General features: G+C 41.7%; 1 protein-coding gene across 1 annotated transcript in view; it reads right to left on the bottom strand.

The window, feature by feature from the left end:
- Positions 1–15,750, bottom strand: part of SEMA5A (semaphorin 5A) — a 668,054-nt gene that overhangs the window by 445,136 nt on the left and 207,168 nt on the right. Inside the window, exon 3 of the mRNA XM_026659123.2 lies at positions 10,400–10,499. Coding sequence (XP_026514908.1) covers positions 10,400–10,499 — 100 coding nt within the window. The remainder of the gene's footprint in view (positions 1–10,399; positions 10,500–15,750) is intronic.

A 15,750-nucleotide genomic window follows, 5' to 3' on the forward strand; every position in this document is an offset into this window, starting at 1 on the left:
AAGACGGCTACAATTACACTACATACAACAACTGGGGAAGACAGGACATTTCCAAAACTTTTCTAAATGGTTTCTAACATTCAGGAGGGATAGGTCAGATTGTTCTAGCTCAAGTAACACAAAAGCCCATTATCTTACAGGAATAAAACTCCCTGGGAGGTTTATTTGGCTCAGTTTAACATCATAGCCCAAATGAACATGTGGGGGAAAGAACAGAGAAGGAGGTTTCTAGCAGCCAACTTGAATGGCCTGACTCTGATGGTCCTGCAGAACTTACCCCAGAAAAAAGAGTCAGTTATCCAGACCTGCTACAAGCTCTTGATAGGCAGCTTGGAGGCAGCCATTACTCTTTGCGGGCCAGGGCACACCTGAGAAACAGTAGGAGAGGAAAAAAGAAATCTTACCTGAACAGGCAGAGGACCTCAGGAGATTTGTGTTCCTGGTGAATCCAGATACTAGCAAGGACTTCCAGGATGAATTAGCAATTGAATTGACCGATCTATAAATGCTCAACTGGATTTGGGCTTGCAGATCAAGATCAGCAAAAGGAGGCAAAGGACACTACAGGAAGCTCTGAAATTTGCCACAGAACTTAAATCTTTCCTTGCAGCAGCCAATCAGAAAGGGAAGCAGCTGCTAGAGATGAAGGTGGAAGCTGATTACCATGAGCCATGTAATACAGCTCTGTGTCTAATATGATCATGAGATGGTCGAGTTCAGGATCCTGACAAAAGGAAGAAAGGAGAGCAGCAGAATATGGACCCTGGACTTCAGAAAAGCAGACTTTGACTCTCTCAGGGAACTGATGGGCAGGATCCCCTGGGAGGCTAATATGAGGGGAAAAGGAGTCCAAGAGAGCTGGCTGTATTTTAAAGAAGACTTATTGAGGGTGCAGGAACAAAACATCCCAATGTGCAGAAAGAATAGCAAATATGGCAGGCGACCAGGTTGGCTTAACAGAGAAATCTTCGGGGAGCTTAAACACAAAAAGGGAGCTTACAAGAAGCGGAAACTTGGACAGATGACTAGGAAGGAATATAAAAATATTGCTCGAGCATGTAGGGGTAATCAGGAAGGCCAAAGCACATTTGGAGTTGCAGCTTGCAAGGGATGAGAAGGGTAACAAGAAGGGTTTCTACAGGTATGTTAGCAACAAGAAGAAGGTCAGGAAAAGTGTGGGACCCTTACTGAATGGGGGAGGCCACCTAGTGACAGATGATGTGGAAAAAGCTGAAGTACTCAATGCTTTTTTTGCCTCAGTCTTCACAGACAAAGTCAGCTCCCAGATTGCTGCACTGGGCAGCATACTATGGGGAGGAGGTGAGCAGCCCTCAATCGTGAAAGAACAGGTTAAGAACTACTTAGAAAAGCTGGACATGCACAAGTCCATGGGGCCGGATGCAATGCATTCGAGGGCGCTGAGAGAGTTGGCTGATGTGATTGCAGAGCCATTGGCCATTATCTTTGAAAACTCGTGGCGATTGGGGGAGGTCCAGGATAATTGGAAAAAGGCAAATATAGTGCCCATCTTTAAAAAAGCGAAGAAGGAGAATCCGGGGAACTGCAGATCAGTCAGCCGCACCTCAGTCCCTGGAAAAATCATGGAGCAGATCCTCAAGGAATCCATTTTGAAGCACTTGGAGGAGAGGAAAGTGATCAGGAACAGTCAACATGGATTCATCTAGGACAAGTCATGCCTGACCAACCTGATTACCTTCTATGATTAGATAACTGGCTCTGTGGACATGGGGACAGTGGTGGACGTGATATACCTAGACTTTAGCAAAGCTTTTGGTATTGTCTCCACAGTATTCTTGTCAGCAAGTTAAAGAAGTATGGATTGGATGAATGGAATATAAGGTGGATAAAAAGCTGGATAGATCATCGGGCTCAACGGGTAGTGATCAACGGCTCGATGTCTAGTTGGCAGCCGATATCAAGTGGAGTGCCCCAGAGGTCGGTCCTGGGGCCTGTTTTGTTCAACTTCATTAATGATCTGGATGATTGGATAGATTGCACCCTCAGCAGGTTCGCGGATGACACTAAGCTGGGGAAGGAGAGGTAGATACGCTGGAGGGTAGGCATAGGGTCCAGAGTGACCTAGACAAATTGGAGGATTGGACCAAAGAAATCTGATGAGGTTCGACAAGGACAAGTGCAGAGTCCTGCACTTAGGACGGAAGAATCCCATTCACTGCTACAGGCTGGGGACTGACTGGCTAAGCGGCAATTCTGCAGAAAAGGACATGGAGATTACAGTGGAGGAGAAGCTGGATATGAGTAAGCAGTGTGCCCTTGTTGCCAAGAAGGCTAACGGCATATTGGGCTGCATTAGTAGGAGCACTGCCAGCAGATCGAGGGAAGTGATTGTTCCCCTCTATTCGGCACTGGTGAGGCCACATCTGGAGTATTGCGTCCAGTCCCACCCCCCACCCTCCCCAAAAGGATGTGGACAAATTGGAGAGAGTCCAGCGGAGGGCAACAAAAATGATTAGGGGGTTGGGACACATGACTCATGAGGAGAGGCTGTGGGAACAGGGCTTATTTAGTCTGCAGAAAAGAAAAGTGAGGAGGGATTTGATAGCAGCTTTCAACTATCTGAAGGGGATTCCAAAGAGGATGGAGCTAGGCTGTTCTCAGTGGTGGCAGATGACAGAACAAGGAGCAATGGTCTCAAGTTGCAGTAGGGGAGGTCTAGGTTGGATATTAGGAAAAACTATTTCACAAGGAGGGTGGTGAAGCACTGGAATCGGTTACCTAGGGAGGTGGTGGAATCTCCATCCTTAGAGGTTTTTAAGGCCCGGCTTGACAAAGCCCTGGCTGGGATGATTTAGTTGGTGTTGGTCCTGCTTTGAGCAGGGGACTGGACTAGATGACCTCCCGAGGTCTCTTCCAACTCTAATCTTCTATGATTCTATGAAATGCATGGTGGAATTGGGATTCTAATCTGGTTCATGGCATTTTTGAATGATTGGGAAAACAGTTACATTTGGTTTGTAAAACAAGGGAAATGGGGAATAATGCAAAAATTCAGGGAAGAAATTCAATTAAATGCTGTACTTAAAATAATTGGCCACAATAAGAAGGAGTATTATAAATTAAGGCATGAGTGAGTTTCACGGTGCCTAGTGAAAACCTCTCTCCCAGTTTGGGAAACTGGGGGACATCAATGTGAAGGGGCAAATCTTAAAGGTACAAGGATCAGCCCCACAGTTTTTGTTTAGATATGGGGATTAAATAACTGTGAGTTTGGCAATTGCAAATGCAATAGAAGCTGTGAATTTTACAGGAATAGTGGACACTTATTACAATATAACAATTATTAGGCTACACATACTAACAATCCCAGAGAACAGGGGATTCTAAACTGTACCATCCAATTGATCTCAAATGGAGACATTGAATCAGGCAAGGACACCCATCCAAAAATTGGGAAAATTGAGTTTGAAAATTGGACTAATGGAATTCAAGAAAGAAGGCTGAATAGCCAATATAGTGAATGAGCTAAAATTGGTTTGGATTTCAGTATGGCTGATAACTGTGTAGAATTTCCACTGAGGGAATTTCCCTGAAAAAAAGAAAATTGAGGTTGTACAGGACTGGTGAACTCAGACACTGACGGATGTGCAGAGTTTTGATGGAGTGGAAATCCATCAACTTCATGACTGCTACTCTGAAACCAGAGTTTTGTAAGGCTCTGCTCTTATTATAGAAGGTTTATTTGTGATATTGCCAATACTGCAAAACCATTGCCTAGGTTGGGTGAAAAAGGGAAACAATTTCAGTGGTCAGCAAAGTGTGATTTAGCATTTTCAGACTTGAAAAAGAAATCCTCCTATCTTAGTTTACCTGTGTCTCAAACCCCTTTTCATATTGGACACTAGGGTGACCAGACAGCAAGTGTGAAAAATCGGGACAGGGGGTGGGGGGTTATAGGAGCCTATATAAGAAAAAGACCCAAAAATCGGGACTGTCCCTATAAAATCGGGACATCTGGTCACCCTATTTGACACAAAGGTTGGTACTTACAGATCAGGGGCAGTATTGACAAAGGACACTAAGGATTTGAGAGGGTGCTGGCTTATTATAGCAAAAATCTATTTTCGCCAGAGAGAAATTATTGTACTACCCAAAAGGATCTCCTGGCAGTGATATAATCTATAGAACATATTAATGACTATATATACAGAAGAATGTAAAAACTTACTGGTCACATTGGGAAAGTTTGGAATTTAAAGACGAAATATTGAATAGAAAATGTGAAAACCAGCAGGTGATGTGCACAGGTGGTAGCTGATTGTGCCAGATACATTGAAAAAAGGGGTTCTGTGATTATCATAATTTTAAAACCTCTGGACATTCTGGGAGTTACAAACCCCTTAGCCAAGCTAAGAGAGAATTTCTACTGGGAAAAAGCAGGCAGGATGTAGAAAATAGGTGCAGGAAATGTGATGCTTGTGTTGCAAAGAAGGGTCCCCATAACTCAGGAGAACCCCAATGCAGAATATTTCATGGGGATGCTAATGGAGCACATTGATGTTGATGAACTTGGGCCTTTGAGACAGAGGTTGGCAATCAATAATTACTGGTAGCTATGGACTACATTACAAAATGGTCTGAAGTTTACCTGGTAAGAAACCAAGAGGTTGTGACAGTAGCAAGAGGTTCTAATGAATTAATTCTTTATCAGATTTGGGGTCCCAGGTGAGATACACACCAACCAAGAGAGAAACTATAAATCCAAGGTGTTTCAGCAAGTTTGTGACATTCTAGGGTTCCACACAAAATTTGGACCACCCCAGTGCACCCACAGTCTGATGGGATGATGGAAAGATTCAGCTGGCTATATTTCTGGAACAATACCAGAGGGACTGGGAACAGCATAGCCCATCCTTCTTGATGGCTTATAGAACAGCAATCAATGAGAGTATAAAGTGTAACCTAGCACGCCTCATGTTTGGGCATGAGCAAAGGACCCCAGCAAACCTCTTGTATGGAGAAGGAGGACGAATAAAGTAATTTGGGCCATCTGGACTAAACAGAAATCCTACAATCCAAAACTGAAAAAGTTCAAATTTTTGCTAGTGAAAATTTGAGGATAGCCTCATATAAAATGAAAAGACTCTATGATGTAAGATCATATCAGGAAATTTTGAAAAGAGGGGACCTGGTCTGGTTCCACAATCGTAGGAGAAGGAAGAGTGGTGTACAGGCTATAGTTGTGCCCAGGACTAAACCAAAAGTTATGCATAAGGAACATCTCAGAAAGTATCAAGGATGTCCTCAGAAACTGAAAATGTAACTGTGGAAGCTGAGCAGAGGCATCACTTGCTATGAGGCAACGGGAAATCACACCCCCCACCCCCTCCAAGACTTGGTTTGCCCCCAACCAGACTTTTCTGTATGCACCATTACATCTTTCACTACCTGCTGCCCCTGAGACTTTGCAAGTCATTATATAATTATATACTATGTTCTATATGCTGATACATCTTTGTCCGCCTCCCCCACTGCTGAATTTTTCTGAAATGATGCCCCTGAAACTGAGGCTGTAAGAACATAAGAATAGCCATACTGGGACAGACCAATGGTCCATCCAGCCCAGTATCCTGTCTTCTAATAGTGGCCCGTGTCAGGTGCGTCAGAGGGAATGAGCAGAACAGGGCAATTATTGAGTGATCCATTCCCTATTGTCCAGTCTCAGCTATTAGCAGTTGGACATTTAGGGACACCCAGAGCATGGGTTGAGTCCCTGACCATCTTGGCTAATAGCCATGGACCTGGCTTCCATGAACTTATATAATTTGTTGTTGAACCCTTTTATAGTTTTGGTGTTCACAGCATCCCATGACAACTGTGCATTGTGTGAAGTATTTATTTTTCTTTTAAACCTATCTATTAATTTCATTGGGTGACTCCCTAGTTTTTTTGTTATGTGAAGGGGTCAATAAAACTTCCCTATTCACATTCTCGACACCATTCATGATTGTATAGTCCTCTATCATATCCTCCCTTAGTCATCTCTTTTCTAAGTGGAACAGTCCAACGCTTTTTAATCTCTCCTAATACGGAAGCTGTTCCATATCCCTAATCATTTTTGTTGCCCTTCTCTGTACCTTTTCCAATTCTAATATATCTATTTGGAGATGGGGCACCAGAACTGTATGCAGTATTCAAGGTGTGGGTGTACTATGGATTTATATATTGGCATTACAATATGTTCTGTCTTATATCCCTTTCCTAATGGTCCCTAATATTCCGTTAGCTATTTTGACTGCTGGTGCACATTGCAGGGATCTTTTCTGAGAGCTATCCATGATGACTCCAAGATGTCTTTCCTGAGTGGTAACAGCTAATTTAGACCTCATCATTTTGTACGTATAGTTAGGATTATGTTTTCCAATGTGCATTACTTTGTATTTACCAATATTGAATTTCATCTGCCATTTTGTTGCCCAGACACCCAGTTTTGTGAGAGTCCTTTGTAACTTCGCAGTCAGCTTTGGATTTAATTATGTTGAGTAATTTTGTACCATCTGCAAATTTTGCCACCTCACTGCTCACTCCCTTTTCCAGATCATTTATGCATATGAACACATATGTACACAGCCTGGCTGGGGAGGATGAGGTGGCCAGTATTTACCTCTCTCCATTGTGAAAACCGACCATTTATTCCTACCCTTTGTTTCCTATCTTTTAATCAATTACTGTTCAATGGGAGGACCTTCCCTCTTATCCCATGACTGCTTGTGAGCCTTTGGTGTGAGACCTTGTCAAAGGCTTTCTGAAAGTCCAAGTAAACTACCTCAAGCTGGATCACCCATGTCCACATGCTTGTTGATACACTTAAAGAATTCTAATAGATTGTTGAAGTGTGATTTCCCTTTACAAAAGCCTTTACAAAAACTCTTTCCCAACAAATTGTGTTTATTCATGCGTCTAATAATTCTGTTTTTTACTGTAATTTCAACCAATTTGCCTGGGACTGAAGTTAGGTTTACCAGCCTGTAATTGCTAGGATCACCTTTGGAGCCTTTTAAAAAAAATCAGTGTTTCATTAGCTACCCTCCAATCATCAGGTACAGAGGCTGATTTGAAAAAATAGGTTACATACCACAGTTAGTACATCTGCAATTTTATATCTGAGTTCCTTCAGAACTCTTGGGTGAATTGCATCTGCTCCTAATGACTTATTACTCTTTAATTTATGAATTTGTCCAAAACCTTCTCTATTGGCACCTCAATCTGGGACAGTTCCTCAGATATGTCACATGAAAGAGTTGAGACAATCATGAATTCCCAGTTTGAATGGAATAGGTGAATTCTGTCCCAGCTAACACCTCCATAGAAACAACAGACACGCATCAGGAGCCTGTTGTACAGGGGTTCTCAAACTGGGGGTCGTGACCCTTCAGAGGGTTGTGAGGTTATTACATGGGGGGTCACGAGCTGTCAGCCTCCACCCCAAACCCTCTTCACCTCCAGCATTTATAATAGTATTAAATATTTTAAAAGTGTTTTTAATTTATAAAAGGCGGTCACACTCAGAGGCTTGCTGTGTGAAAGGGGTCACCAGTACAAAAGTTTGAGAACCACTGCTGTTGGAAGTGGTCCCTCCTGATTTGGCTGAAAGGAGATAAAGCAGAGAGAAGAAAACTCCAAGGAGGATTAGGTCAGAGTTAAATTGATATGGGTTGATGTAAAAATGTCCTGACAGAAAAACACTAAGTAAATATGTAAATAGTTAAGCTTGTATTTTTAATAAAATGTTTATTTATTTTCTTTCTGTCTGGGATATTTCATTCAAGGTGCCAACATTTTAAACTCCATCAGGATGATGGGCAGATAGGAGACTGAGGGTGTTGGTCTGCTGGAAAGTGTTAATGGCTGCCATTAAGTCAGCCTTTGATCTATAGACAATTGTACAGCTCATTGAAGCTGATAGATGTGCTAAGCACCTTTCTTTCAGGCTGAATGGAAATAACAATTAAATGCCTCTTTGTGCAGTAATAGCTGAAACAATAGGAAGCTGCCACCCAAGGCAATGGACCAGATGGCCAGATTGATCAGAAATAAAGTTAAGATTCTGTCACAGGTATTTTTAGTAAAAGTCAGTTTTGGGCGATAAACAAAAATTCCAGAAGCCTATGAGATGTCCCTGACTTTAAACTTAAAATACCTTCGGAGAGGGGGACAATATTCAGACTGCTGCTGGGGGCTTGCAGCTGCTCTGCTGGGGGCTTCTGCAGCTTGTGGCAGAAGCTGACCACTACTGCTCCAGCCCCAGGGAGGCTAATCCAATCCCAGGTGCTGCTCCAGACCCGCCCCAGAAGAAGTCACAGAGGTCCTGGAAAGTCAAGGAAACCCTTGGCCTCCATGACAGGATCATATCCTTAATCAGAAGGTAAGGTGTGTGGACGGAGGGGTTTCCCTGTGACTAGTTGCAAACACAGGGGCGAGGCGGTTGATTGGCTGCAGCTGTGTGTGTCTGTTTGTTTTGGAGTCTGATCTCTCAGTCCTCATCTCCAAAGGAAGCCTGCACAATACCTTCAAAGACAAGCATGGGAACTTAAATTCATAGTTCTGCTAGACACTAAAAAACATGGACTTAAGAGACAGACTGGTTGTATGGGTCATTACAAATTTGTAACACACCCCACTGCCTGCTAACCCTTAATTGCGCACTTTATATTAAGTGGTCTCCGACAGCAAATGTGAACCCTTTATGATTAACAATCTATCCCAACTTGTATTTAGGTTAGACATCCTGGTTACCTTCCCGAGACTTGAAGAAGAGATCAGTATAGTTTGAAAGCTAGTCCCTTCCACCAACAGTCGTTGGCAAAATAAAACATATTACCTCATCTGCCTTGTCTTTCTAGAGATAAAAGTGATCATTATGGTCCAAAAATGTTTTTTTCAACTATTCAAACTACTGAGAACCTGATTTAGTTTAGCAACAGTCTTCATTTTACCCTCAGATACATAATACAACTTCTTTTTATAGTATTATTATTTATTTATTTGTATTGCAGTAGCACCTAGGAGCCCCAGTCATGGGCCAGGACCCCATTGTATTAGACAACAAACACAGAACAAAAAGGCAGTCCCTGCTCCAAAGACGTTACAGTCTAAGACAAAAAACAACAGGTGGATAGATAGACTGGTCGATGAGGGAGAACAAGAAATAAATGAAACAATATCAGTTTGCATCACCAGCAGTGATCTCAGCACACCAGCAGCCTAACCGTTGTGAACTCTTGTAGACATCATGGCAAAGAAGATTTTAAGGAGGGATATTGAAGCTTGATTTTAAAGTAGCCAAGCAGAAAATAAAAAGTCTTCAAACTTTATTTTGTTTGTTTTTAAACACAAATCTCCACAGTTTTAAAATAAGATTTCTAAAAATGACCATGCTAAGGATTTTCTCTTGAAAAAACTTTTTTTCATCAGGCTTCTCCTGATTTTGAAAGCTGCCATAAAACTATTTAACAGTCAGTTTGAGCTCCCGGGCCAAATTTTGCCAGAAACAAACCACACACACCATTCCACTGACACCAATGGACATTTTCAGGTATGATGGCAGAATCTGAGCCATAATGAAGTTCTCAAGCTTCTTTATTTTGTGGACTACTTCTTGAGCTTCCAAATAAAAATGTGAAGCAGCAACATGCTGCTGGTGTCAGATGGAACCTAGATATTATGTTCATTGGTGCTTTGTAAACTAAAAAGATAGATATAGTCAAAAATATTTTGTTAAAATTTAAATTTAATTGTTTAAAGTCTTGGGAAACCTAAGAATTCTACTGGGCTACAATTACTAGGACAAATCAGTGTCTGCGGACCGACAAATGTTTCGCCACTATGACAGAAGAAGCTCTACAGAGCATGCGAGAGTACTTCACTATGGACCACAGTTTGAAAACTACTGCCTTTATATATATCCCACTCAAGAAAAAGGCAGCAAGACTGGACCATGAATAGGATCATTGAAGAGGAAAAAGAAGTGCTGTAAAACCATATTTGGGGTTGCTGTAAAATGTGTCCTGAATTAAACTCTTCCCACATGGGCTTAAAGCAACTTTACCTCTTACTACTGTAGGGTCATGTCCTGTGTTGATCTCTCACTGACATTAATAATAGTTCTGAGTTTGCAATGACTACAGGATAAGGCTCCTAAAAATGAGAATACAGAGCAACTTCTTATGCACCCCGAACCAACCCAGCACTTTAAATCATCTTTCAGTTATAATAGATGAAACTCTAGTTACATCCAGTTCAGTATGTCTTCGTGACTTGTTGTAAATGGAGTTGCATAGGTACAACTGAAGGCAGAATTTGGCTCACTAGCACTTAACTACACACAAGAATAATCAACAAAAGCACATAAATTTCTCACCTTGCTCCAGCAATAAGTTCTTTTTGTCCTGGGTCAAATGTTAATTGTGAGAAGTCCACAGCATTCTCTGCTCTGAACACACGTAACCAGGGGGCAATTTCTAAAGGAATAAAAAGAGAATATACTTGTTACTGCAGGAAACATAGTTACAGTGTATCGGGTAGCAAATATTACATATCAGAGGTACTGTGGGGGTGTGGAGGCTTCCCAGTGTGCTCCTTTAAGGGGCCATATGGGATTTTCACCACTGTGTAGATATTCTGCACTATAGACCTATATAACATAGAGGGCAGTCACCCAATAAACAGCTGAATGAGGTATCAATGTTTAGTTCTGATTTACAAGCCAGATGTGCTTTTCTTCCCCAGGCACAGAACAAGGCAGACAACAACACAGTGCAGCTACCATGATTCATTAGAGGATAACCAAATGTGAATAAAATTATTTCCTGTACAAGTAAACCGTAAATAGCTGAAGACTTTAAAAACGACAATAAAGTCCTGTTGAGTTAAGCATATTAAGCAAAAATAATTTTATTTTTTACCATTTTCACCAAAAAAAAAAAAAAGTGGGGGAGAAGAGAAACATCACATTCAGCCATTGCATTTTTATCATTTTTATTATAAACTTTTTCTTAGAGAAAAGAATTATGTAGAACAGTGAAATACAGAGGCAGAAGGCCAAAGGGCAAACTTCACAATTTGAGAAACATCAACACACCATTCACACTCACATTACAGGCAGTCCTCAGACTTATGACACAATTGGTTCCTGAAAATTGTGTCGTAAGTCGAAACGTCGTAACTAGGAACCACAATCCACTCCATTGCGGGACTGAGCATCGTAAAGTTGAAACCAATTGTCATAAGTCGAATGAAGTTGTCAATTCAGAAGTGTCGTAAGTGCTGTTCGTTGTAAGTCGAACATCATAAAGCCGAGAACTGCCTGTACACATGTAGATCCAGATTTTTGAAATGAAGCACATATAAGCAATTGTGCATGCCTAACTAGTGGGTGCTGTACAGGTGCAAATCAACTATTTCAGCACATATATGACTAGTTGGGTGCCACATTAAATATATGCATGTGGACATGGATGATTTGAGCACACAGCATGAGTATTCACACATATTAGGCACACACAATTGTTATTTATAAACATTTAATGTTGTAAAACTGACCCTTTTTTTTAAATAGCAACAGTACAAAATCCCTGATTTCCTACAGTCCAGAGCTCAGTGAAGCATTTTTTTTAAATACTTTGTATGTAGCCACCAGGCAATGCTAGCTGAATATACATGAAGGACCTTGGTTTGTAGGTTTGCATGCTCTGTTCCGCTGCCTGTTTAAAGGCAGGTGGATGTGGGGTAATCAATCAGTGGTGTCAAAGTGGTGCCTCCAGCTGCTGTGAGAATATGTACACAATGGGAACAGTTACAATATTGTAGGTGGAACTGGTAGTTACTATATTATGGCACAGCCTATTGTTAAAGCTCCCGACACTTCCTATTGTAAGCCTCTGTTTTCACTTGCTGATAACATTGCCCAACTTTAACAGTTTGGGCTGAAATTGTCCATGCTGGGTGTCTGCCTCAGGCTGAGTATTTTTTGGAAAATTTCAGCAAAAACAGTCCAGCCATTTCTGCAAACGAGATTAGGGAAAAAATGTTGTTAAAAACCATCATACAACCTTTTGTTTGAGAAGTTCTAGCATCCCCATGCTTTGGAGCAACAGCTTAATATCTGGCTGGAAGGGGGCTCCCTAGTGTCAGGGTGTCCCCATGAAAATCTGCTTAAATCTGGCCATTTATAAGCCTCTGAAAAAATGTCAAGTTGCACATGATCAGCAGAGACTTGTAAGATTTTGGCAGCTAATTTCATCATAAATTCCATCTGAACTGAGCATGCTCCAACCTAAGGCTGCAGGGGCTGAGCAGGACTTTCCCTCCAATGTTGCTCCTGGTTGTTACGAGCAACTTGGTTCCAGACTCAGGAACTGAGGGCAAGGAGATGGTTTCTTCCGTGCTCTCAATGTTCCTGCTGCTGCTGCTGCCCAGGCTATGTGGAAGAGAAAGCCACCTGACTGCAATGCAGAGGAGATAATAGCTGGACTGGGACAAGGAGCTGCAGCATGGGTAGAAGACTCAGAGTCCGGTAGGAATGACTGGAACTGGCTGGGCAATGAAGGGAAGACTGAGACTCAGATTGGCAGCTCAAAGGGGGAGACCATGACCGACTATGAAAGGACACTGGAAGTGGAACAAAGAGCCCTTGGGGATGGAGACTGGGACTGGGATGAGGAGCCAGTAGGGAGGGGGAGAAGACTGGACTGACACAGGGACAAGCTGTAGGGGACAGAGCCAGAATGGATCATGTAGGGGCAGAGAGGCAGAAAGGTCTGTGCTCACTAGAGCATAATCCCCCTCCAGAATTAAGAAAGGAAACCAAGATTCTGAGACTCAACATTCATTGCACTGGATGGATGGTCCTGAAGGAATTAATCAGGGTTGTGTAGTGAATGAGCTGTTGTTTGCAGGACCTCTGTCTCATATGTTGCAGAAGTCGGAAGGTCTGTAGTGAATAAGGCTAGAGATTGCAGGAAAAGAAAGGAGTCTATGAGGGTCTCACGGTTAAACTAATTGAAAACCATACAGGTGTACTGGAGTCTGTCCTTGCCTCTGCTGTAGAGTTTTTGCATGATGCTAGACAAGTCACTTAAACCAAATTTTTCACAGGTGGTCATTAAGCGTGTCACTTATTTTCTGGGTATCCAACCTAAGACACCGGGATCCTGATTTGCATAAGTGCTGAGCACTCACAGCTGCAACTGAAGTCACTGGGAGCTGTGCTTTGAACATATAAACTGCTCTATGATATGAATTGCTCTGAAAAATCAGGTCCTAAGTGTCTCAAATTGGGCACCCAAAGTAAATGGAAACTTTTGACAATCTCTCTGTGCCTCGCTTCCCCATCTGTAAAACGGAAATAATATCACCTCCTCATCTCGCAAGGGTGTTGTGAAAATAAATTCATTAATGTTTGTGACTCAGTCAAATACGAGAGTGATTAGCATCACAGAAAACGTATGGAGAAATGAGTAACTCTGTCTTCAGAGCAAGATTTGAATAGTGTAAATAAGACCTGGAGCCACACATTTTACAACAAGAACACTTGAAATATTGAGTAGCAGCTCATTCAGAGACCACCATACTTCCTGTGCACTGAATCAGGCACGAGTCCTGTGAAAAATACTATGTGATGACGTAATTAAACACTGTATCATAATACATATGCACAAGGAGACAAATTAAGGTTGTACAGGCAACCTTAAATCTTTCACTTCCTAACTTTTGAGTGCTTGACTTTGCAATGTTAATAATGTTTTTTTAATGTCATAAAAACAATATAGAAACACAGTGTTCAAAGAAGTCAAGGAAGCAGCCAGAATACAAATGTTGAGAACTTCTGGTGAAAGGCATTAAGAGGGATATATTTTGGGGGGGAAGGAATAATGGAGAAAAAAGGTAAAAAAATCAAACAGCAAATACCTTAGTTTACCAATCAACACCTCCAACTCCCCAGCTAGCCAGTCCCCAAGGTCTTGATAGCCTAAGGATATGACCCTACCGGTCTTAATAGAACATGTAAGCATATCTCACAGTTCTGAGCACTCTCCTTGTCTTTGGGCCCAGTGTTGGCCAATGCTGGTGGCTGGAAGATGCATCAGATGAAATGAAACAATTTTAAACAATCACAGGAATCCAAACAAAATAGAAACACAACAAGCTGAGTAATTATGATAAACATATAATGTAAAACAATGATCCTCTGGTGAAGATCAGGGTCTTTGAGTCCTATACAAAGCTAAGTCCAGCACTCAGACTACTTTCCCTGACGTTTCTCTGAACCTAACTAACCAAATAGATTATGGCTGCAGTGACTTCCCCTGTGGTACTCAAAAGCAGGCATCGTACAGAGGCAGGTCAACAGGGCATCTTGGCAACAGAAACACACTGGTCAGAGAGGAAGGTTAGCCTGATGGTTATACCACTAGCCTGGGACTTAGGAGCCCTGAGTTCAGCTCCTTGCTCAGCCACAGACTTTCTGCGTGACCCTGGGCAAGATTATTAGGGTATGTCTTCACTACAAGTGACGGTGTGATTGTAGCACAGGCAGGTATACAACAGTAGTGTAGATATGGTTCCACGGGTTTCAGCACAGGCTACTCAACCAAGTACAAGCCTCCCAGTAAGCCCTGATACTTGCTTGGGTTGCTACCCCATGCCATCACATCTGTACTATTGTTACCCCTGCTAGCTGGATGAGTTGCTACTTGTGCCACAAACTCACCATCACTTGCAGAGCAGACATATAGTATCTCTGTGCCCTGGTTTCCAGCTGTAAAATTAGGCTAATAATAAGTACTTTCTTACCTCATATGGGTGTTGTGAAGATAAATAAATAAGGCACAGCAGACAATTGGGATCATTCGTAGGGTTTGCCTTCTCTTTTTTACCATATTAGGGCAGGGAAGAGAAAGCATGGGCTGGAAGGTCAAAGCAAGATCAGCATGAGGGCTGTTGAGAGCTCCCTTTGAACCCTTCTTTTCTCTGCTCCCCCAAAACAAACTTATTCTGCTCCTGTACCATTCAACATTACTTCATCTGGGGGGAAAAGGGAAGAGGAACAGGCTGCAACAACAAATGTTTTAACTTCTAGGGAACAATTTCAAATACTGATCATGCAATGTCTCTCACAGGAGTAGGTACACCCCCATGGGGGCTAGTTATAACTTTTACAACACTTCTGTAAAGGAGAACTAATAACAGATAATCAAACAAAAGCCCCACTGAAATTTGCCAATACAAATCTTTAAACTATGGGTGAAATTCTGCTCTTAGTTACAGGGTAGAAATCCCAAATAAACCCATCATCTGAGTAACTACGTCAATGGAGTTACTCCAGAATTGCACCTTATTAGCATCTAAATAGTAAGAATTCACAAGGGTTTGGTACTATGCAATGTACATTACTACAATGCATGGTAACTTTCTTAAAGTGAAACAAGATGTTTGAATTCTATGAGGGATAAAAGATTTGAGAATGTAGTTCCTTAGAGTCAGAGGTGCATAAGGTTACTGTCAGTGTCTACCAATACATTTATTTCAGATAAGAACCCCATGTAAAAGTAATAAATTTAATTAATAATTAACTTCACTTTATTAATGGTTGTCATACAAATGTTACATAACACACTTTACAAAATAATAGTTACAGAATTATATATTGTAACAGTTACATATTTAAATACACCTCTACCCCGATATAACGCTGTCCTCTGGAGCCAAAAA

The sequence above is a fragment of the Terrapene carolina genome, unplaced genomic scaffold, assembly GCF_002925995.2.
Source record: "Terrapene carolina triunguis isolate 2854851 unplaced genomic scaffold, T_m_triunguis-2.0 Scaffold580, whole genome shotgun sequence".
In the NCBI taxonomy this organism is placed as follows: domain Eukaryota; kingdom Metazoa; phylum Chordata; order Testudines; family Emydidae; genus Terrapene; species Terrapene triunguis.